The sequence below is a fragment of the Elephas maximus genome, chromosome 20 (genome assembly GCF_024166365.1).
Source record: "Elephas maximus indicus isolate mEleMax1 chromosome 20, mEleMax1 primary haplotype, whole genome shotgun sequence".
In the NCBI taxonomy this organism is placed as follows: domain Eukaryota; kingdom Metazoa; phylum Chordata; class Mammalia; order Proboscidea; family Elephantidae; genus Elephas; species Elephas maximus.
The window spans coordinates 55886731-55907882 of NC_064838.1; the positions used below are offsets into that span (position 1 = coordinate 55886731).

General features: G+C 51.9%; 1 protein-coding gene across 1 annotated transcript; it reads left to right on the top strand.

Moving 5' to 3' along the window:
- The first annotated feature begins 1169 nt into the window (after positions 1 to 1169).
- GRM2 (glutamate metabotropic receptor 2) lies at positions 1170 to 12184 on the top strand. The gene is made up of 6 exons (XM_049862387.1): positions 1170 to 1243; positions 2922 to 3504; positions 5946 to 6783; positions 8332 to 9407; positions 11340 to 11520; positions 11768 to 12184. Exons 2-6 carry the CDS (start codon positions 3058 to 3060, stop codon positions 11839 to 11841), a joined length of 2616 nt encoding a protein of 871 aa, XP_049718344.1. The 5' UTR covers positions 1170 to 1243; positions 2922 to 3057; the 3' UTR covers positions 11842 to 12184.
- The last annotated feature ends 8968 nt before the right edge of the window (positions 12185 to 21152 follow it).

The following is a 21152-nucleotide window of genomic DNA, read 5'->3' on the forward strand; positions in this document are numbered from 1 at the left end:
ATGCTGTGCCCCTCAGTACTTGTGCGTGTGACACTGGGGGGCAGATAGCACAGGCTCAGGCTGGATCTAGGTGCGGTCCCCTTCCCAAATCCTTCAGCATTCTGGCACTACAGCTGGAGTACCCAGCGTCCCCTGCCCAGGGGAGTCCTTCCCCGTCCCGTCCCAGTGTGGGAGGGAGGAGTCAAGAGTGTCTTCTCAGAGCTGTCCTCCCTCTGCTCTGGCTCCAGCCTGGCTTCCTCCCACGCAGCAGCTAGTTCCAGCAGCCTTTCCCCAGCCCCTCCCCTCGCAGATCCCCCTGCCAACCCCAACATGTCCCACAGGGTTGACCTTACCTAGCCCCTGGCCCTGCCACCTCCCCCCCCACAGGTTGACCTCTCTGCCATAAATACACTTTGCACATGAGAGTGGGGTTGGAGGGCAAGCTAGGGAGGTCAGGACGAGGTGGGTGTGTTGGGGGAGGGTCGCAGCTTTAAAGGTCATCTACAGGAAGGAAGGGGAGGCACCATCCTCTGACACCCCGCCCCCCAATACCTTCCTTCTAGCGACTCAGGCTGCAGTTCTCACGGGGATGGGGAGGGGTCAGGGAGGCAAGGACATGCCCCCACCCCAGACCCGGCACGGGGATCCAGCCGCAGTCCTTGGGTGGGGAGGATGGATTTAAGGACAGCGATAGACTCGCGGGCTTTGGGCTAAGCTCTCACCTATCTCCCACATGACCCCTCTGCCTGTCCTCCAATGTCAACCCTCAACCCTAGGACCAGCCCTTCTGTTCTCACAGATGGAACTCAACACGGTGCGCACTTCCGGGGTTCAGTGGCCCCGACCTTCCCAACCCAGTGCCCCGTGCCTGCTGCTCTCCCGGACGAAGACCGCGGGGTGCAGGGGGCCGCAAGGCACCAGTTCCAGCGCAGAGCAGGAGTGCCCGGGGATTCAGCACCACGCGGCGGACAGCTCCGGGCCGGGCGGTCCCGCGAAGAGCGGGAACCGGTTGAAAAGCGCGGGGCGAGGGGCGGTGGAGGGGTCCGGAGGGAGGCGGAGGCCGGGTTGGGAGCCGGAGACCCGGAGTGGGGAGGGAGCGAAGGAGGGGCTGGGGGTGGGCCGGGGCCGGGGGCGGGGCGGCCGCGATTGAAAGCGGCAGGGCCAGCGAGCGGGCGGAGAGCGCACAGCCGCCGAGCGAGCCGGAGCCGAAGCCCCGCGCCTCCGGCTCCTCTGTTTCTCTCCGCGCCAGAGCCGGGCGCGCCAGGTAGGGTGAGTCGGTGGTGCCTAGGCTACAGCCGACCTTATGGTCCAGACCCGAGTCCCGGGGACCTGCGGGCCCTCGAGTTTCGGGGCGCCCGGGCCGGGACTGGCCGGGGCGTCCAGACGGCGCTCGCCGGGAGCTCCGGGAAGCGAGAAAGCATCCCCGGGCGTCCCGCCTTTCTTCCCCAGAGGAAGCGCGCCCTGCATCGCACTCCCTCACTCCTCCTGGTCTTCCTGCTCCTCGGTCTTTTGGACTGTCATTCTGTCTGTGTCCCTAGTCTTTGTCTCAGCCTCTCGGCTTCCCTTGCTTCCCGCCGGCATTCTGTGGCCCTGGCACCGGGTCTGTCCGCCTCCCGGGTTCTGTCCCCTTCTGCGCCTCTGAGCTCCCGACCAGACCTCCCCTGTGGAGAGCTTGTGGTCTTGACCGGTTTTGGTGTCAGGCCCCATCTCTGTCTCTGTCCCGTTCTGTGCTGGTTTCCATCCCTGCCTCTCTCCTGTTTGCCTGGTTGAGCGGCTCCTTTCGGTGGGCCCCCTTGATCTGGGCACCAACAGAACGATTAGCCCTGAGGAGCTGAGGGGGCTAAGTGAGGCGCCCCAGTCCCTGTGGCCAGGAGCTGGGGCCCTTGAACTACTTTTTGTTTTTCTTCAGCCTCACTTTCCTTTTTGATTCTGAGGAAAGATATACATCCCTCTTTCCAAACCTGCATGATTGTGAGAGCCTGTGTGGGGTCGGTGTCTGGAAGAGCAACTGGGGCAAAAATGATGGGGGTGCAGAGTGGAAGAGGGAGGAAGGGTGTCTTTGAGGACCAGGGCCAGACTGGACAGGCCCTGAGGATGGGGATATTGGAGATGGTGTCTTTCTCTGCTTGGTACTCAGCTGAAGAGAAAACTGAGGCATAAAGTCTCGAACAGCATCCTATATAGAGCTAGGGACTCCAGAAGTCACCTGCAGCACCGCTTTGAGATTCTGACCACACAAACGCTCTCCCTACTCACATCTGCTTGCCCTGTTGACTTAGGACCTGTAGCGAATTGGGCATCCCTCCTAGAGGCCATCCTCTGCACTTTGCTGTCTTACCCCCAAGTGCCTAACGTCTGTAGTCATCCCTTCATCAGGAGGCTCTGGGCATGGCTTTTGAAGAATCAGAGACTAGGACCATTTGGTGCTTACTTAGGTTTCAGTCTCCCCAGGGGTTGGAGACTGTCCCTTAGAGATTCTCTCCTCCCTCTTCCCTGATAGGTCCTTAGCTAGCAATGCTCCCTCTCTGGAAATCAGGATGGGGACTGATCCCCAATTTTGTTTGATATGGCCTCTGCTGCAAAGGCATTGATTTGGGGGTTCTGGGGATTTTGTGCAGGATCTCAGACACCCTTGATTCACAGAGGGCTTAATGTTGGCTGGGGTCTTTCATCCACTGTCTGGCCCCCACTCCCTGCCTCCCTCCCCCTCTGCTGAGTTTAGGATGGGCACAGGGCTTATCTCCATCCCCAGATCAGGTCAGGGCTGAGAGACAGGCCCTGGAGGTGCTCCATGAGCTGCTCAGTCTAGTTAATGATACTACTCTTTCCCTGGCTCCCGAATCCCTGGGAAGGGACTGGGGGTGGGGGGCGGGAGGCAGAGTCAAAAGTGCAATTGCTGTCAGTTTCCACTTCGCCCGGTCTGTCTTTCTCTCTCTCTGCAGGAGCTGGGCCCCTTCTCATCTCTCTTCCTGCCTGTCCTTTCCTGGCCCTTGCTTCCCCCACTCTTTGCCTTTGCTGCTTCTACGCTCATCCCGTGGAGGTCCAGGTCTGCTGGACGCATCTGTCCCCTTCTGGGCCATGGGATCGTTGCTGGGGCTCCTGGCGCTGCTGCTGTGGGGCACTGTGGCTGAGGGCCCAGCCAAGAAGGCGCTGACACTGGAGGGGGACCTGGTGCTGGGTGGGTTGTTCCCTGTGCACCAGAAGGGCGGCCCGGCGGAGGAGTGCGGTCCTGTCAACGAGCATCGCGGCATCCAGCGCCTGGAGGCCATGCTTTTCGCTCTGGACCGCATCAACCGCGACCCGCACCTGCTGCCTGGTGTGCGCCTGGGCGCACACATCCTCGACAGCTGCTCCAAGGACACATACGCCCTGGAGCAGGCGCTCGACTTCGTGCGGGCCTCCCTCAGCCGCGGCGGTGATGGCTCACGCCACATCTGCCCCGACGGCTCTTACGCCACCCATGGCGATGCTCCCACTGCTATCACTGGTGTCATTGGCGGCTCCTACAGCGACGTCTCCATCCAGGTATTGTGGCAGCCGCCTGAACAAGGGTTGGGGAGGGAGGCAGGAGGCAGAGGCCCGGAATTCCCACAAGCAGGGTCTCCCAGGCTGCCATGCACTGGAAGGGGAACTTGAAGCTTCCTTTGAAGCTTTTTACAGAAGGGTAAGCAATTGCTCCCTCACTTAATGAGGGTCAATTTTTAGAGACTGTGTGAGAAGACCACCCCCCACCCCCCTTTTATTTACTCTTATTTGACTGTTAAATAGCCCTGAAAGGCTTAATAGCTAGGCCTTGGGAGCCAGGACTCCAGGTTTGAATCCTGACCTCCCACTAATTGCATGGCTCTAGGCCGGTAAGTTCTCACAAATTGTGCCTCAGTTTCCTCCTTATAAAATGAGACTTATAATATTTCCACCCATAGGGTCGTGGTGGAAATTTAATGAAATAATATATGTAAAGCATGTTAACAGGGCCTGGCAAGTCATAAGGACTTAATAGTAGCTGCTATTGTTGTTACTAACCCATTTTAGAGGCGAGAAGACAGAGGCTTGGTGGTAAGGTGGTGGCAAAGCAGAGATGTGAACCTAGGGCTCTCAGCCAAGGCCCTCCCCATCTATCATATCATCTCTTCCCTGATCGGAGAAGGGTGGACAGATAGAAGCCAGAAGCAGTTCAGAGAAGAGAAGCAGAGGGGTGGGGGTGGGGGTCCCAGGAGGAAGGGAACCCGAGTGTGTATGGGGGTAAGGAGGAAGGCTACCCCAAGGCCCCTGGGGTGCAGGATTTGAGGGGGTGAGGAAGAAACCCCTAAGACCTGGGGTTAAAGCCCCTGCATGTGCAATGACGGCCCCCTCCTCCTGCTCTCCCACAAAGGGTCAGCAGAGGGCGCCCTGTAGCGGATGTCCCTTTGCAACTCCCAGGCAGTTCTCTGGCTTGCCTGGCTACCTTAGCCCAGGTGGGGTTGCCCGTTTCAGTCTGGGCTCCACCTCTCCAGGCCCAGACTCTTATCCTGCTCAGTGCTCAGCATAGGTTGCTGGAAGATGAGGCCAGACCTGGAGCGGGGGAGGTGCAGAAGAAGCTTGGATGGGGCCTGTTTCCTTTAGGAGGCTGGCTGAGGGCATTGCCATCAGAGGCAAGGCCAGAGACCTAGACTTAGAACACTTGTTCATGAGAAATGAAGCAGGAGTCTGAACCATGGAGTCAGCTTTAGGCCTAGAGAGGGGAAAGAATTACCTGCCCTGCCAGTCCAAGCTACTGGAGGTGGCCAGGTAGCAGCTTTGGACAGGTGTGGCTGTGCCAGTACTGACATTTGCAGCCCTGCCCAGAGGTCAGGGATAGGTGGGCGGCCTGCCACCTGCTGATTCTGGGGCACTTTCCCAGAAATTCTCTTTAGGGACCCATGCATTCTTCTCCAGGGGCCCAGTTATGTCCCCTTGCCCTCCCTCTTCCTCCACCTCAGCTGCCCATCTCCTGTAGCAGGGTCCATACCTGGGGATCGACCTACCTTCTCCTTGTCCTGGTCAATGTGCAAGGCCCAGCCCTCCATCTGTAGGCTGTGCCTGCCCGTTACTGACTCCCCTCCATTTCTGCCTCTCTTTTTTGCCCATGCCTCTGTCATCTTCCATATGCCAGGCACTGTGCATGATTGCTTCCATCCTCTCAGCAGCCTTGTGAGGCAGGGATGAGAAACTGAGGCTCAAAGGAGTTTTCTAACTTGCCCAGCATAGTCAGAGCCTGTCCTCCCAGCCGCAAATCCAGGACCTAGCCCTTTCCTGTGTGACTGGTCATGCCCTGCTCTTGCCCACCCACCATCCTACCAGGTCCTTAGCAGGACCCCATCTCTGTGGGTGGGCCCCAGAGACCTGAGGATGGGGGGTGGGTGCCAGGCAGTCGGTGGTAGAGCAGGAAGCCTTTTTTTTGCAGACTCTGGTACCCACAGGAGACCAGTCCTTGGGTTCCAAGTGCCATGGGCTGCTCATGTCTGGGTCTCCCTTCCTGGGTAGTCCTTTCCGTCTACTCTCTCCATCAGCCCATCATTCGGGGTTATCTGCCCCCAGACAGGTAGAGAACACAAGAGCACTGATCATCCCAGAAGCCATTGAGTGCCTCCTCCTGCCCTTGTGTAACCAGATGTCAGCTCCCTCTGTCCCAGCAGTCAAGCCTTCCCTTGGCTCCACCTTTGCCATTTCCTTGGGCCTGGAGACGGACAGCAGAGGAGCTCAGGGGTAGCTCAGGCTCAGGCTCTGCGCCCTGGACCTTCTCCCTCCAAGCCTTTGAGAAGGGATAGAAAACTCCTTTCTCTCATGGGAAAGACATACCAAGTCAGGATGGCAGGTCTTTTTGGAGAGGGTGGCCTCAGGGCTGACCTCATGGACCCTTGACCCAGAGGTCCACTAGCTTAGGGGACACATCTGTCTCTAGTGTTTGGCCTGGTCTCAGGTCTTTGGTCTCTCTATACTTCCCCCAGGTGGCCAACCTCCTCCGGCTATTTCAGATCCCACAGATCAGCTACGCCTCCACCAGTGCCAAACTGAGTGACAAGTCACGCTATGACTACTTTGCCCGCACTGTGCCCCCTGACTTCTTCCAAGCCAAGGCCATGGCAGAGATTCTCCGCTTCTTCAACTGGACCTATGTGTCCACTGTAGCATCTGAGGGGGACTACGGTGAGACAGGCATAGAGGCCTTTGAGCTAGAGGCCCGTGCCCGAAACATCTGCGTGGCCACCTCGGAGAAGGTAGGCCGTGCCATGAGCCGGGCAGCTTTTGAGGGAGTGGTGCGAGCTCTGCTGCAGAAGCCCAGCGCCCGCGTGGCCGTCCTGTTCACCCGTTCTGAGGATGCCCGTGAACTGCTCGCTGCCACTCAGCGCCTCAACGCCAGCTTCACCTGGGTGGCCAGTGATGGCTGGGGAGCCCTAGAGAGCGTGGTGGCAGGCAGCGAGGGGGCTGCCGAGGGTGCCATCACCATCGAGCTGGCTTCCTACCCCATCAACGACTTTGCCTCCTACTTCCAGAGCCTGGACCCCTGGAACAATAGCCGGAACCCTTGGTTTCGTGAGTTCTGGGAGCAGAGGTTCCGCTGCAGCTTCCGACAGCGGGATTGCGCAGCCCACTCGCTGCGGGCTGTGCCCTTTGAGCAGGAGTCCAAGATCATGTTCGTGGTCAACGCAGTGTATGCCATGGCCCATGCACTGCACAACATGCACCATGCACTCTGCCCCAACACAACCCGCCTCTGTGATGCCATGCGGCCTGTCAACGGGCGCCGCCTCTACAAGGACTTCGTGCTTAATGTCAAGTTTGACGGTAGTGGTGCTGGCCCTCGGAGGGGGAGGGGGAGCAGAGGCTTAGGTCCCATTACTTGGCTAAGGATGGCCATCCACAGAGCCTAGAGAGGGTACGACTCGCCCAGGGGACTGGTGTCGGAGGCCAGGGATGGCCAGGCAGAGAGGGCTCCAACTGGAGCCATGGCTGGGGCTCAATCTTCTGAGGTCCTTTCAGAGAGTAGACATCTGGTCTGGTCCTGCCACTCAGGGTTTCTGGCTCCTGCTTGTGCCTTGCCCTCTCCCTCCTGCCTCCTTATCACGCCAGGGGTAGAGGCCAGGGGAGCACAAGCCTGTTCTCTGACAGCCAGAATAAGGGTGGGTTGAGGGTGAGCATCAGGATGACGCTCCAGTCCCAGGGAAAATGTTTACTCCTAATCTTGATTTCCCTCTCATGAGGGCCAGTTTCCTCAGTGCAAAGGTTGTTTTAATTAAAATTCCAGTTTTAAAAAAAATGACCCAGAATCATCACCACCTTCGGGAAGAAGTCGCGGTGGGAACAGTGGGAGGGGGAGCCAAGAGCTCAGAAGGGCTAGCAAGCACAGGCCCAGGGCTAAGACTTAATAATAATTTCAGTAAGATTAACATTCAGAGTTATGATAGGGTCATGGTAGGGGCTAGGGCTGGAGTCTGGGGTCTGACTGGTTGATGTTAGAGCAAAGTTAAATTTAGTCTGATGGGCTTGGGTGGAGTTTATGGTAGGGTTAGAGTTGGATTTTGAGCACTTTGGGGTTGGATGGAAAGAGCAAGTGCTTGGAGGGGACCTGGGTTTTTGAATCTAAGTGACATCACTCACTCACAGGGCCTCATGCACATCATCTGCCTGCTCAGAGCCTGATTTCTCACTGGGACCCGGGATGACGGTAGCCTTTGCTCCAGAGCTTGGCGGGGAGATATGAGGTTCACAGGGGATGAGTGGCTGGGGAGTGAATGGGGTTTGTGAGCTGCTAAACACATTCTGGTGAACGTCAGTGGTTGCAGGTGACTGCTGAGGTTGGGATTCACTGGGATCCGTGTTAGGAATGGTGGGGGCTGGAGCTGGGGTTGGAATTTATGGGATTAAGTGGGACCAGGCTGAACCCAAGGCTAGGTTTAGCTTGGAGTCTCTGTATTAAATTTGGGGAGAAGACTGTGATACGTGTTGTGATGAAAGGGTTTGGAACCTGAGTTGGTGTTTGACTTGGAAATGGTTGGAGACTAGGTCTAAGATTTGGTTTAGGGGGGCACAGTTGGGGAATCAGTGTAGCCATTAGGTTTAGGGAGACTTCTGGCTTTAAGGTGGGGTTTATATTTGGGGTCATGTTGGTGAGGCTTGGGGTTTGACGTTGAGGCTTAGTGGTAGGAATTTGTTATAGCATCTCATTTGGAAAAACAGCTGGGATCAAGCACGGCTTTAGTTTGGAGTGAGGATTAGAAAATCCAGTGGTGGCATGAGCTCTGGGGTTTGGATTCCATGTTAGAATAAGGGTTGAAGTAACAACAGAGCAATCCACTAATTCAACTTTCTCTCACTTCCCTCCCCTACTCCCAGCCCCTTTCCGCCCAACTGATACCCACAGTGAGGTCCGCTTTGACCGCTTTGGCGACGGTATTGGCCGCTACAACATCTTCACCTACTTGCGGGCAGGCAATGGGCGCTATCGCTACCAGAAGGTGGGCTACTGGGCAGAAGGCCTGACCCTGGACACCAGCCTCATCCCATGGGCCTCACCCCCGGCCGGCCCCCTGCCCCCCTCTCGCTGCAGCGAGCCCTGCCTACAGAACGAGGTGAAGAGTGTGCAGCCAGGCGAGGTCTGCTGCTGGCTCTGCATCCCTTGCCAGCCCTATGAGTACCGGCTGGACGAGTTCACCTGCGCCGACTGTGGCCTGGGCTACTGGCCCAATGCCAGCCTGACTGGCTGCTTCGAGCTGCCCGAGGAGTATATCCGCTGGGGCGACGCCTGGGCTGTGGGGCCCGTCACCATCGCCTGCCTTGGCGCCCTGACCACCCTCTTTGTGCTGGGTGTCTTTGTGCGGCACAACGCCACACCAGTGGTCAAGGCCTCAGGCCGGGAGCTCTGCTACATTCTGCTGGGCGGTGTCTTCCTCTGCTACTGCATGACCTTTGTCTTCATTGCCAAGCCGTCCACAGCAGTGTGCACCTTGCGGCGCCTTGGCTTGGGCACTGCCTTCTCTGTCTGCTACTCAGCTCTGCTCACCAAGACCAACCGCATTGCACGCATCTTTGGTGGGGCCCGGGAGGGTGCCCAGCGGCCACGCTTCATCAGTCCCACCTCACAGGTGGCCATCTGCTTGGCACTGATCTCAGGCCAGCTGCTCATTGTGGCTGCCTGGCTGGTGGTGGAGGCCCCGGGCACGGGGAAGGAGACAGCCCCTGAGCGGCGGGAGGTGGTGACCCTGCGCTGCAACCACCGCGATGCAAGCATGCTAGGCTCGCTGGCCTACAATGTGTTCCTCATTGCACTCTGCACTCTATATGCCTTCAAGACCCGCAAGTGCCCCGAGAACTTCAACGAGGCCAAGTTCATCGGTTTCACCATGTACACCACCTGCATCATCTGGCTTGCCTTCCTGCCCATCTTCTACGTCACCTCCAGTGACTACCGGGTGAGCCGCCTGCCATGGAGAGAGGGGGCAGGATGCTGAACACTTTGCTTCCTGGCGTCTCATTCAATCTCCAACAGGTTAAATCCTCACTCAGAGCACATAGGTTATAGTGGCCCAGTTGGGACTGGACCCCAGGGGAAGGTGGGAGGCTGAGTGGGGCTTGGGGAAATGGCCAGGGAGGTGGAGGAGTTAGAGAGAACTGAGAAGAAATTTCAGGACTCAGATGTCATTCCCTAAGCTGGGAGGAGATGGGGGTGCAGAGATACGTTCCAATGAGCAAGGGCGCTGTCCTGCTCAACTGAGGGGTCAGCTGTGGAAGGGGAGATGGAGCCCTTGCTCTTGGGGAGCTCCCGAGCTGATTGGGGTCTCCAGGGGATTAACTAAAGAGTTAAGTCAGGAAATGCTGTTGACTGGTTTGGGGTGACAAAGGGTGGACCCCCAGTGACAGTGCAGAAGAGGGAGGCGTGTAAGTATCTATGTGGTATGTATACACAGGGGATCAGGGAGGGCTTTTTGGAAGAGGAGTTCTTGAACTGGGCTCTGTGGACAGGCAGGCTTGAAGAGGTACGGTCAAGGAAGTGGAGGAGGGCAGCCAATAAGGAGATGGATTAGAGCAAGGGGTCTACTTTGGCCTCCTATGTTTGGGAGGAGAGGCACAGTGGCGAGAAGATGGGAAGAGGTGAAGGTGGAGCAGGATGCCAGGGCTGTCAAACCACGCAGCTCCGGAGGCCACCATGCTCCAGTGCCCCCTGCAGTTGTTCAGTGCAGCACAGTGCCCCCTGAATTTGTGCGACATGGCAGCTTGGGAGAGGGGAGATGAAGCCAGAGGAAGTAGGAAATGTGAAGTTAGGAGGGTGGTGGGGGAGGTCTCAGGTTAGTGCTGAGGAGGTTAAAGCAGGTGAAAACTGTACCCTAGTTGGTGGCTTCCAAGCAAAGGTCCAGCTGGCACTGAGTTTCTCAATGGGGTCTGTAAGGGGAAATGGCTGCTTCAGATGGGGCAGTCAGAGAAGGCCTCTTTGAGGAGGTGACAGGTGAGCTGAACTCCAGATGATAAGAGGATCATCTTGGTCAATCATCACTACTCTGGAGTAAGCTCTGTGGCTCTCCCCATTTTACAGACGAAGAAATGGAGACTCAGGGAGGTTCAATCCCTTGCCCAAGGTCACCCAGCTGGGAGTGCAGAGCAGGGTCTGAACTGACAACCTTAATTAAAGGAGCAGGAAAAGTGAGAGGAGAGCCCCTGCAAAGGCCTCTTCCCCCAGGACAGAGGTGTGGTGGTGCATTGCTGGGGGCCAGGGATTTGGCTGCTCTGTTTGCACTTGCTGGGCCACCTGCCCTTGTGGTGGAGGCCAGGGCTGGGAGGGAATCTGCTCTGACTCAGCTTGTATTTGCATATGATTTACATACCAGTCCTAGGCAGCTAAGGACTCAAAGGAGACACACACACACTCACAAACACATGCACTGTACCCACCCATGGGCGTGCACACACACATCTGTGTGTATATGAACACACACATACACAGACATGCATGCATGCACTCCACATGCACACATGTGCACACACCCTGCACACTTGCACCTGCGCACACACACCCGCACACACCACTCCTATATAGGCGTGTGTACCCATGTACCCACACAGATACACATGCACCTCCATGCGTGCTTTCCACACCTGCACACCCCCATGCCCCTGCACATACATGCATGCCTGCCTGCTCACCCCTAGGGGCTGGAACTCTGGGCTCCCTAGAAAAATGGTCCACTGGGCCTGACCCCGGGACCGTCCTAGAAATCCTCTGGGGGTTGGCAAATGGACTAGGGCCCAGTGTTGGGTGCTTACCGTAGTCCTCCCTGCCCCACACTGCCTGCCTTGGCCTTTGGGATCACAGACTCATCCTTGACCGGTGCCTGCTCCCCCTCCCTTAGGTACAGACCACCACCATGTGTGTGTCGGTCAGCCTCAGCGGCTCTGTGGTACTTGGCTGCCTGTTTGCACCCAAGCTACACATCATCCTCTTCCAGCCGCAGAAAAACGTGGTTAGCCACCGTGCGCCCACCAGCCGCTTCAGCAGCGCCGCCGCCAGGACCGGATCCAGCCTCAGCCAAGGTCAGCGTCAGTCCTGAGCACCTCCTCCACCTAGGCCCCCCCGCTTTCCCTGCCCAGCCCCTCAGGCATTTTGGGGCACTCCCCAGCTTGCTAAGATTCCTTGGCCTGGGGCGTGGGGTGGTGGTACCCCAGATGAGGCTGGACAGGAGTAGGCGGGAGGAAGCCTCCCTCAGCAGCTCGGCTTTCTTGCTGCCTGCCCTACATGGAGGACCTGGGGTAGGCCTCAAACACACCTTCCTTCTCCTAGGGTGTGGCTCCCAGTTTGTCCCCACTGTTTGTAACGGCCGTGAGGTGGTGGACTCCACGACCTCGTCGCTCTGAGGATCCCACACCCCTGCGCCGACAGCTTCCGCGTCCAGGGCCAGGAGGAAGTTGGCTGAAGCACTGCAATAATGCCTACCCCTCACCCAGTCACCAGAGTCATGACCCACCTACCTGCCCCAGCCTTCAGAGTCAGAAGTCAGGGTCCTCGTCCTGGGGCCTCTACCACGGCCACTGACCTCCCTTGCCGCTGTGTCCCCTCCTCACTGGCCCAGGGCTCAGAGGGAAGCAGCCAGGGTCCTCTCTGCCCTGGAGTGGGGTGTGGGGTGGGTGAGGGGGCGCTCTGGCCGAGGACTGCAGGCCCCAACCCCCAGTCAGCAAAGGTGCTTCCAGCCCTGCCCCTTCCCCCTTCTAGGGCCTTTTTTATTTTTATATAAGTTATTCTGGGATTGGGGGAGATTAGTGGGTGGCCCTTTCTTCTCCTGTACGGTAGTCAGTCCTGTGGTTTATTTTGTATTATCTGTAAATAAAGTGTCTTTATTTAAAAAAAATCACTCTTTGCCCTTAACCCAGGGAGGCCCCTCACACCCGCCCCAGCCCCCAACCTTCCTTCAATCATGCTTATTGACTATGCCCTGTGCCAGGCTCTGTGCTGGATGCTGGCTCCTGAAGCCCACCAGGACAGACCCACTTCTGCCTGGGGCGGGGTGGAGGGGAGGGAGATGGAAAATGAATAAACCACCCTCCCTTAAAAGAGCCACCAGAGATCGGCTGTTCAGGGGAGAGGTTTCCTTGGGAGTGGGGATGGCATGGGCGCAGGGGGGTGGGGCAGGAAGAGTAGCTGAAGGCGGTCCATTCTGTGTGAGCCCTGGGAACGTGGGCTCTTCTGCAGCTGGTCTGCCTGGTGCTTGGAGGAACCACTGGTCAGCACCCAGCCAGGCTGAGCGTTTGGTGAGGAGGGAGCCAAGAGAGATACGAGGTCAAAGGTCGACTGTTCTCATGGAATGAACAAAGCCAGCAAGAGCTCCTGAGAGGGAGGTTGGGGAAGCAGGAAGGTCAGAGGCTGGGCAGTTGGAGAGGCCAGCTGCTATCAGGTCTGGCGATAAATTGGGTGAAGGGGACCTTTCTTCAGTCCCTGGAGTAGCTCTGGTCCCCTGGTGGGGGCGTGGAGCCCAGCACCCTTGGGTATCCCCATGTTTGCAATCTAGGGCTTACCAGTAGAGGGCGCGGAGGCAGGCTCTCGGCCACAGGTCTCAGGCCAGGGAATGGCTACCCTCATGTGGCCTAGAGGGCAGTGGACATCAAACCTACATAGAAGAACAAGCAGCTTCTGGGGAGCCCCCAGACTGTGGTATCTCAGAAAGATGAGGACCTGCGTTAGCAGGGCTCATTTGTTTCCAAAGGCTGGCAAGGCTGTGTAAGTTGGGTTAATAATTAGACAAATGAAAACAAAAATGAAAAAAGAAAGTCACAGGGATGGTTCCCTCTCCCCAGCCAGCACTTGCACTGTAGGGTTGCCAGATACAATTCAGGATGCCCAGTTAACTTTCAATTTCATATGAACATGGAATAATTTTTTTAGTATATGTATGTCCCATGCAATATTTGGGACATACTTAAACTAAAAAATTGTTCCTGGCTTATCTAAAATTCAATTTTTTCTTTTTTATGAATCGACTCGACGGCAACGGGTTTTTTTTTTTTAATTTATTTTTGTTGTAGAGAATATACTCAGCAAAACATACACCAATTCAAGTTTCTACATGTACGATTCATTGACATTGGTAATATTCTTTGAGTTGTGCAACCATGCTCACCCTCCTTTTCTGAGTTGTTCCTCCCTTATTGGCATAAACTCACTGCCCCCCAAGATTCCTAACTAATCGCCTTTGTCAGTTTGATTCCATAGAGATAAATCGTAAAAGAGCACAATGTTCAAGGCAGACATTCTTTACTAGTGAAGCTAAACTATTGTTTGGTTTCATGAAGACTTCAGGGGATATTTTTGGTTTAAGATCATCCCAGGGTAATAGTTTCAGGGGTTCTTCTAGCCTCTATGGCTCCAGAAAGCCTGGATTCCATAGGAATTTGAAATTCTGCTCTGCATTTTTCCCCTTTTCATCAGGATTCTTCTATAGACTCTTTGATCAACATGTTCAGTAATGGTAGCCAGACACCATCCGGTTCCTCTGGTTTCATGGCAAAGGAAGCAGGTGTTCATGGAGACAGTTCTCTTCCTCCTATTCCTGACTCTCTTTCATCTGTTGCTCCAGGCAAATAGAGACCAATTGTTGTATCTTGAATGGTCACTTGCAAGCTTTTAAAACTCTAGGCTTAGGCAGGGAACTAGGAAGTAAACCAGAAGCACTAAACATGTTACTGGGCCGATTAACTGGACTGTCCCATGAAACTATGACCCTAAACAGCCAAACAAAGGAACCAAATGCCATGAGGTGTTTGGTTGTACATAAGCAGCCTCAGCGGCTGCTCTTTTTTGTCATTATTGTGAATATATCTATTACACAACTTTTGCCAATTCAATTTTTTACAAGTGTACAACTTATTGATAGCAGTTACATTAATTGGCTGTGCAACCCGACCCTTAATCAATGCAATTTTTCCATCACCATCCGTAAACCAGAACTCACTACTCCGTAAGCAATAAGCTGTCCCCTTTCACCCCTCTTACCCTGCCCCCATAACCACTAATACACTTGGTCTCTATATCTTTGCCTGTTCTTGTCTTTTTATATAAGCGAGGTCATATAATATTTGTCCTATTGTGATTGACATTTCACTCAGCATAATGTCTTCAAGCTCCATCCATACTGTAGCTTGTATCAAGGCTTCATTTCTCCTACTGATTAGGTAGTATTCCATTGTATGTATATGCCACATTTTGCTTATCCATTCAGCTGTTGATGGGCATTTAGGTTGTTTCCACCTTTTGGCAATTGTGAATAGTGCTGCAGTGAACATTGGTGTTCATGTATCTGTCTAAAATTCAAATTTAACTGAGCATACTGTATTTTCATTTGCTAATTTTGGGAACCCTATTGGGGTGGTCTCTGGTTTAACTCTATGGCACCGAATGACCCAGGCCTGGGTGTGGCCGGCAGGGAAGGCCAGACACCAGGGCACTGTGCCCTATGGGACCTGTGGCACTGGCCCCTGCTTCCACTGTGGCCTTTTTTTTCTGGGTCTTCTTGCCAAACTGAACCGAGGGAACATTTGCCCACCCTCCCTAGCCCTGAATAGGCCAAGGGGGCTCTGATTCCCTCACGCCCAGAAAGCAGCTCTTCTTCAGTTTTTTCTTTTTTCTAAGTAGGAGATTAACATGGTTCACAGCTAACAGGTCTCAAAGGTTATTTGGTGAATAAGCTTGATCCACCTCTGTTGCTCATCCAAGGGAAAGGACCCAGAAGTCTGGAGGGAAGGTTTAGGAAGGGAGTGAAGAATTCCTAAGGGCCCCTCCTCACGTCTATCAGCACACCCCCTTTCCTTCTGGCCCCCTCCTCACTTGTGGGGCCAAAAAAAAAAAAAAAGCAACCCCACTGCTGTTGAGTCAATTCCAACTCATGGTAACTCCATGTATGTAGAGCAGAACTACTTCATTGGGTTTTCAAGGCTGTGGCCTTTTGAAAGGTCTCCAGGCCTGTCTTCCAAGGCTTCTCTGGGTGGGTTCCAACTGCCTACGTTTTGGTTAGTAATCAAGGGTTAATCATTTGTGTCATCCAGGGACTCCACTTGTGGGACAGGGCCTCTTCATTTTTTGTCTTGTCCTCTCAGCATCTTCCTCAGCCCACTGCTCCCACCACCACATCACATGACTCCTATTCCCCCTCCTCTGCCCCAGTGTTGTAGGCATCCTAGCCCCCTTAACTCTCTGTACACACATCTCTCAACCTTCACTCCACAACTCTTAAGCCCAACCACGTATTACTAACAACAGGTCCCTCCAGCACCAGCCCCTTCATCCACCTCCCAGTGCTGAGTGGCCTGGGTTCACCTCTCCTCTCCTCTCCAACACCGCGGTCCAAGTCCCACAAAGCCCTGACACCTCTGCCTGAGAAGAAGATGGCGGTCAGGGATCCCTGCTGGGCTGACCCTGCTTATGTTAGACTTGGAGTCCTCAATGAGAAAGCCTTGCCCCTTCTGGGGACTGAGAACCAGAGAAGCCAGGTGTCTCTGTTATTTAGTGCTGCTACAACAGAAACACCACAAAGTAGGTGGCTTTACCAAACAAAAATTTGTTTTCTCACAGTTCAGGAGGCTGGAAGTTGGAATTCTGGGCACCCAGCTCTAGAGGAAGGCTCTCTCTCTGTCAGCTCTGGGGAAGGTCTTTGTCTCTTTTTAGCTTGTTTCTTGGCTCCTTGGTGATCCTCATGTGGCGTGGCATCTATCTTCCACCAACTGTGCTTCTTTGCTTCCTTGCTTAATCTGCTCGTTTTATATTTCAAAAGAGATTGACTCAAGACACACCCTACACTAATACTATCTTATTAACATAACAAAGAAAATCCTATTCCCAAATGTGGTTATGACCATAGGAATAGCAGAATTTACAAAGTGTATTTTTAGGGTACACAATTCAATCTATAACCCCAGGCATTTGGGTTTCTCTCCCGCCCTGGCGGGCCACCCATCCCTCTGAATGGACTGTCTGTGAGTGTGACCAGCAATTTGCTTTACTTGGTAACTAGTGTTTACCCTGGGGCATGGTTTTCTTTCCCTTCCTTCCCCATCCCTTGCGTTGGTCCTGTGAAAACTGCAGGATAGCCCTCACTTTGTCTGGTGGGCCTGACTCTATCTTACTCTACAGTGAGTCCCTGTGGCTTGAGTGAGAATGGTCAGGCCACTCTGTTCACTATTCCCCCAGTCCCAACACAAGGGCGGTGTGGAGTGAAGGGTGGGAAGAAGGGGTTATCATGTTACAAGGGCAGCTCCGAGGAGGACTGCCATCCCCCATTCGAGCCCTCTCCAGGGGCAGATGATTGACAAGCTACCACAATCCAGGCAGAAGTCGATGTGTTAGGCAAAGGTGGACGTGTTAGAGGCAAAAGGTGGGGAAGAGGTTCATGTGGAGCTGGGGGATTACAGGGAACAGCGAATAATATCCAAGCTCCTCTACATCCCAGGATCTTGTGGGTAAACCTGAACCTCGCCCAAGCGCCGCATTCACCTGCGGCTCTCCCATGATTCCCTCTCCCCAACACTGGATGCTCTCACCTCCTCTCCTGGTGTGGGAGAATGTGGGAGGGAGAGGAGGGGTCAATGACGGCCATGAACCCTCTGAAAATGTCCAATCCCAACCTCCTGCCAAAGAAGGAAAGGAGCTCACCTTACCCTTGAAGGCTAGCGAGAGGTCTGCACTGAGAGATCAGGGCGGGGGTTAAAGGGAAGTGAAAAGCTGGGAGGGTGAGGGAGGGAGGGAGGCAGGGAAGGGGGAAATGGGGGGCCTTGGGGAGCTGGGGGGGCTTGGGCAGCAGAGAAGAGCAGGAAGAACAAGTAAATTAAGACAGCTTGAAATCTTGAGGGCTCTTCTCAAGATGTCAGTTTTGGTTTTTCCTTTCTTTTTTTTTCCTTTAAAGAAAAATGACTTTATTCTTTCTGTGAAAACAGTATATGCTCCCTATAAACAGTTTAAGCATTGCATAAAAGTACAAAAAAGAAAATAAAAGTGTTACTTCGAATTCCATCATTCAAATATAACCATCATTAACATTTCTGGTACAGCATCCTAGACATATTTCTATGCATTTTTTTACAGATAGAAGGAGAGATAGAAATACTTTAATAAAAATGGGATCGTGCCATATGTCTATTTTTTTAGTGAAAAGGGTTTAATTTTGCTTGAATCTAATTGAAGAAAATGAATCTGAAGTGAAACTGAAGACATTCTTGAACTTCATATACATTTCGTCACCACAAAAGATATTTTTTCCCTCTGAAAGATCCCTCAAGTTTAAGGAAAGAGACGAGTGACATTTAGAGGTAAACATTCCTCCAGTCCCAGGGAATCTGAAGCGAGGTTGACCCTTCATCAGCCTTCTTGAAACATGAAAGAGAAGACTGCATCCAAAGGGAAAACTGTGGGGGCTGTTGATCCAAGCCTGTTCCTACCTACACTGCACCTGGTCCTTGGGCTTGTTGGCTCTGCAACCTGTCGACCATGCACTGCAGCTGTACTCAACGACGGTGGCTAGGCAGGCCCCCCCAGGTGCTTCGTGACTAGCAGTATTCACACGGAGGGATCTCAGGTCTTACAACTTGTCCGTGCTGTGGTCTACATTTAGGTGGGTTCTCATCCCTCAGGGATTGCCACGTGTGATGCTGTGTGCTGATCTCTGAGGCCCCTGGGATGCTGTGTGCCCTGTTCTGTATCTTTCTCTAAGCTAAATAAACTTGGTGCTGGGCCAGCCTATTGTGTCTTTTTTTGTTTTTATTATGGTAAATACATATATATAAGAAAACATTCGCCATTCCAACATTCTTCACATGTACAGTTCAGTGACATTATAACATATGCCCATCATGTTGTTGAGCCATCACATTTACCCATTTCCTAATTTTTGGATCACCCGTATCAGAAGAAGCTCAGTGTGCCCTAAGCATTGAGTTCTTTCCCCTCCTTTCCCCAGGTCCTTTTAACCACTAATAACTTTGGTCTCTATACAGTTGCCTATCCTCAATATTTCATAAAATATTTATCCTTTTGTGATTGACTTACTTCACTCAGCATCCATGGTTGTTTTCAAGGTTCATCTATGTTATAGCATGTACCAAGACTTCATTCTCTTTATGGCTGAGTAGTATTTCATTGCGTGTATGTACGTACCATATTTATTGTGTCTTGTGAGTTTGGTTGACAATCCAAATCTGAAACTCAGTCTGATGGTCTTGCAGCATTATTATGATTTTTTTTTAAGATCACATTTTCATTTTAGACAATACTGATTGATTTCTTACTAAGAAATTGAGGACTTAGCATTAGTTATTAGTTTTATATCAAGTTTATCACATTTAAATCCTGTTTCATAACAGTCATTTACTTATTTAATATTCATTCTATATTTAATGTGGTCACAGGTCATTACGAATGCTTTTCTTCAGCTTCTCCTTTTCTGAGTTCTCAATTTTTATTTATCTTTTGATTGTTGGAATTTTATTAGTTTTTTTTCGAGAAGATCTCGTGGACTCCATATTCTGAGCTCTTTTATGTTTGAGAATGTTCCTTTTCCCTCCTTGGAAACCCTATGGGGCAGTTCTACTCTGTTCTGTAGGGTCACTATGAGTCGGAATCAACTCGATGACAATGGGTTATTATGTATATTATTACAAAGATTATGTTTTATTAGTTTATTTTACCAAATTTTAATACAACTCACCTTAATAAAAAGTATTCCTTGCCACTAATTCTTACTCTTCTCCCCTTTTTTATTATGGAAATTTAAGTGTTATAACATTGTATATACTATATATATAATCCTCCACGTGTCCGTCACTTTGTCGTACTTTGGGGGCTTTGTGTTGCTGTGATGCTGGAAGCTATGCCACTGGTATTCAAATATCAGCAGGGTCACCTATGGTGGACAGATTTCAGCTAAGCTTTCAGACTAAGACAGACTAGGAAGAAGGACCCAGCAGTCTACTTCTGAAAAAAATTAGCCAGTGAAAACCTTATGAATAGCAGCAGAACATTGTCTGATACAGTGCCGTAAGATGAGCCTGCCCGGTTGGAAGGCACACAAAATGTGACTGGGGAAGAGCTGCCTCCTCAAAGTAGAGTCAACCTTATTGATGTGGATGGAGTCAAACTTTTGGGACCTTTATTTGCTGATGTGGCACGACTCAAAATGAGAAGAAACAGCTCCAAATATCCATTAATAATCAGAATCTGGAATGTACGAAGTATGAATCTAGGAAAAAGGAAAGCATCAAAAATGAAATGGAATGCATAAACATCAATATCCTAGGCATTAGTGAGCTGAAATGGACTGGTATTGGTCATTTAGAATCAGACAGTTGTATGGTCTACTCTGCCGGGAACGACAACTTGAAGAGGAATGGCATCACAGTCATCGTCAAAAACAACATTTCAAGATCTATCCTGAAGTACAATGCTGTCAGTGATAGGATAATAACCATACGCCTACAAAGACCAGTTAATACGACTATTATTCAAATTTACGCACCAACCACTAAGGCCAAAGATGAAAAAACTGAAAATTTTTATCAACTGTGCAGTCTGAAATTGATCAAACATGCAATCAAGATGCACTGATAATTACTGGTGATTGGAGTGCAAAAGTTGGAAACAAAGAAGGATCGGTAGTTGGAAAACATGGCCTTGGTGATAGAAACGATGCTGGAGATTGCATGATTGAATTTTGCAAGACCAACAACTTTTTCATTGCAAATACCTTTTTTCACCAACATAAATGGTAACTGTACATATGGACCTTGCCAGATGGAACATACACGAATCAATCGACTACATCTGTGGAAAGAGACGATGGAAAAGCTCAATATCATCAGTCAGAACAAGGCCAGGGGCTGACTGTGGATCAGACCATCAATTACTCATATGCAAGTACAAGTTGAAACTGAAGGAAATTTGAACAAGTCCACGAAAGCCAAAGTATGACCTTGAGTATATCCCACCTAAATTTTGAGACTCTCAAGAATAGATTTGAAGAGTTGAACACTAAGGAGCAAAGACCAGATGAGTTGTGGAATGACTTTAAGGACATCATGCATGAAGAAAGCAAGAGGTCATTAAAAAGACAGGAGAGAAAGAAAAGACTTAAATGGATGTCAGAAGAGACTCTGAAATTTGCTCTTGAATGTCAAGTAGCTAAAGCAAAAGGAAGAAACGGTGAAGTAAAGGGGCTGACCAGAAGATTTCAAAGGGTGGCTTGGGTTGCGAAGACAAAGTAAAGTATTATGATGACATGTGCAAAGATCTGGAGATAGAAAACCAAAAGGGAAGAACATGCTCAGCATTTCTCAAGCTGAAAGAACTGAAGAAAAAATTCAAGCCTTTAGTTGCAATACTGAAGGATTCTACAGGGAAAATATTAAATGATGCAGGAAGCCTCAACAGGAGATGGAAGGAATATGCAGAGTCAGTATAACAAAAAGAATTGGTTAATGTTCAACCATTTCAGGAGGTAACATGATCAGGAACTGATGGTACTGAAGGAAAAAGTCCAAATTGCACTGAAGGCATTGGCGAAAAACAAGGCTCTAGGAATTGACAGAATACCAATTGAGATATTTCAACAAATGAATGCAGTGCTGGAAGTGCTCACTCATCAATGCCAAGAAATTTCGACAATAGCTACCTGGGCAACTGACTGGAAGAGATC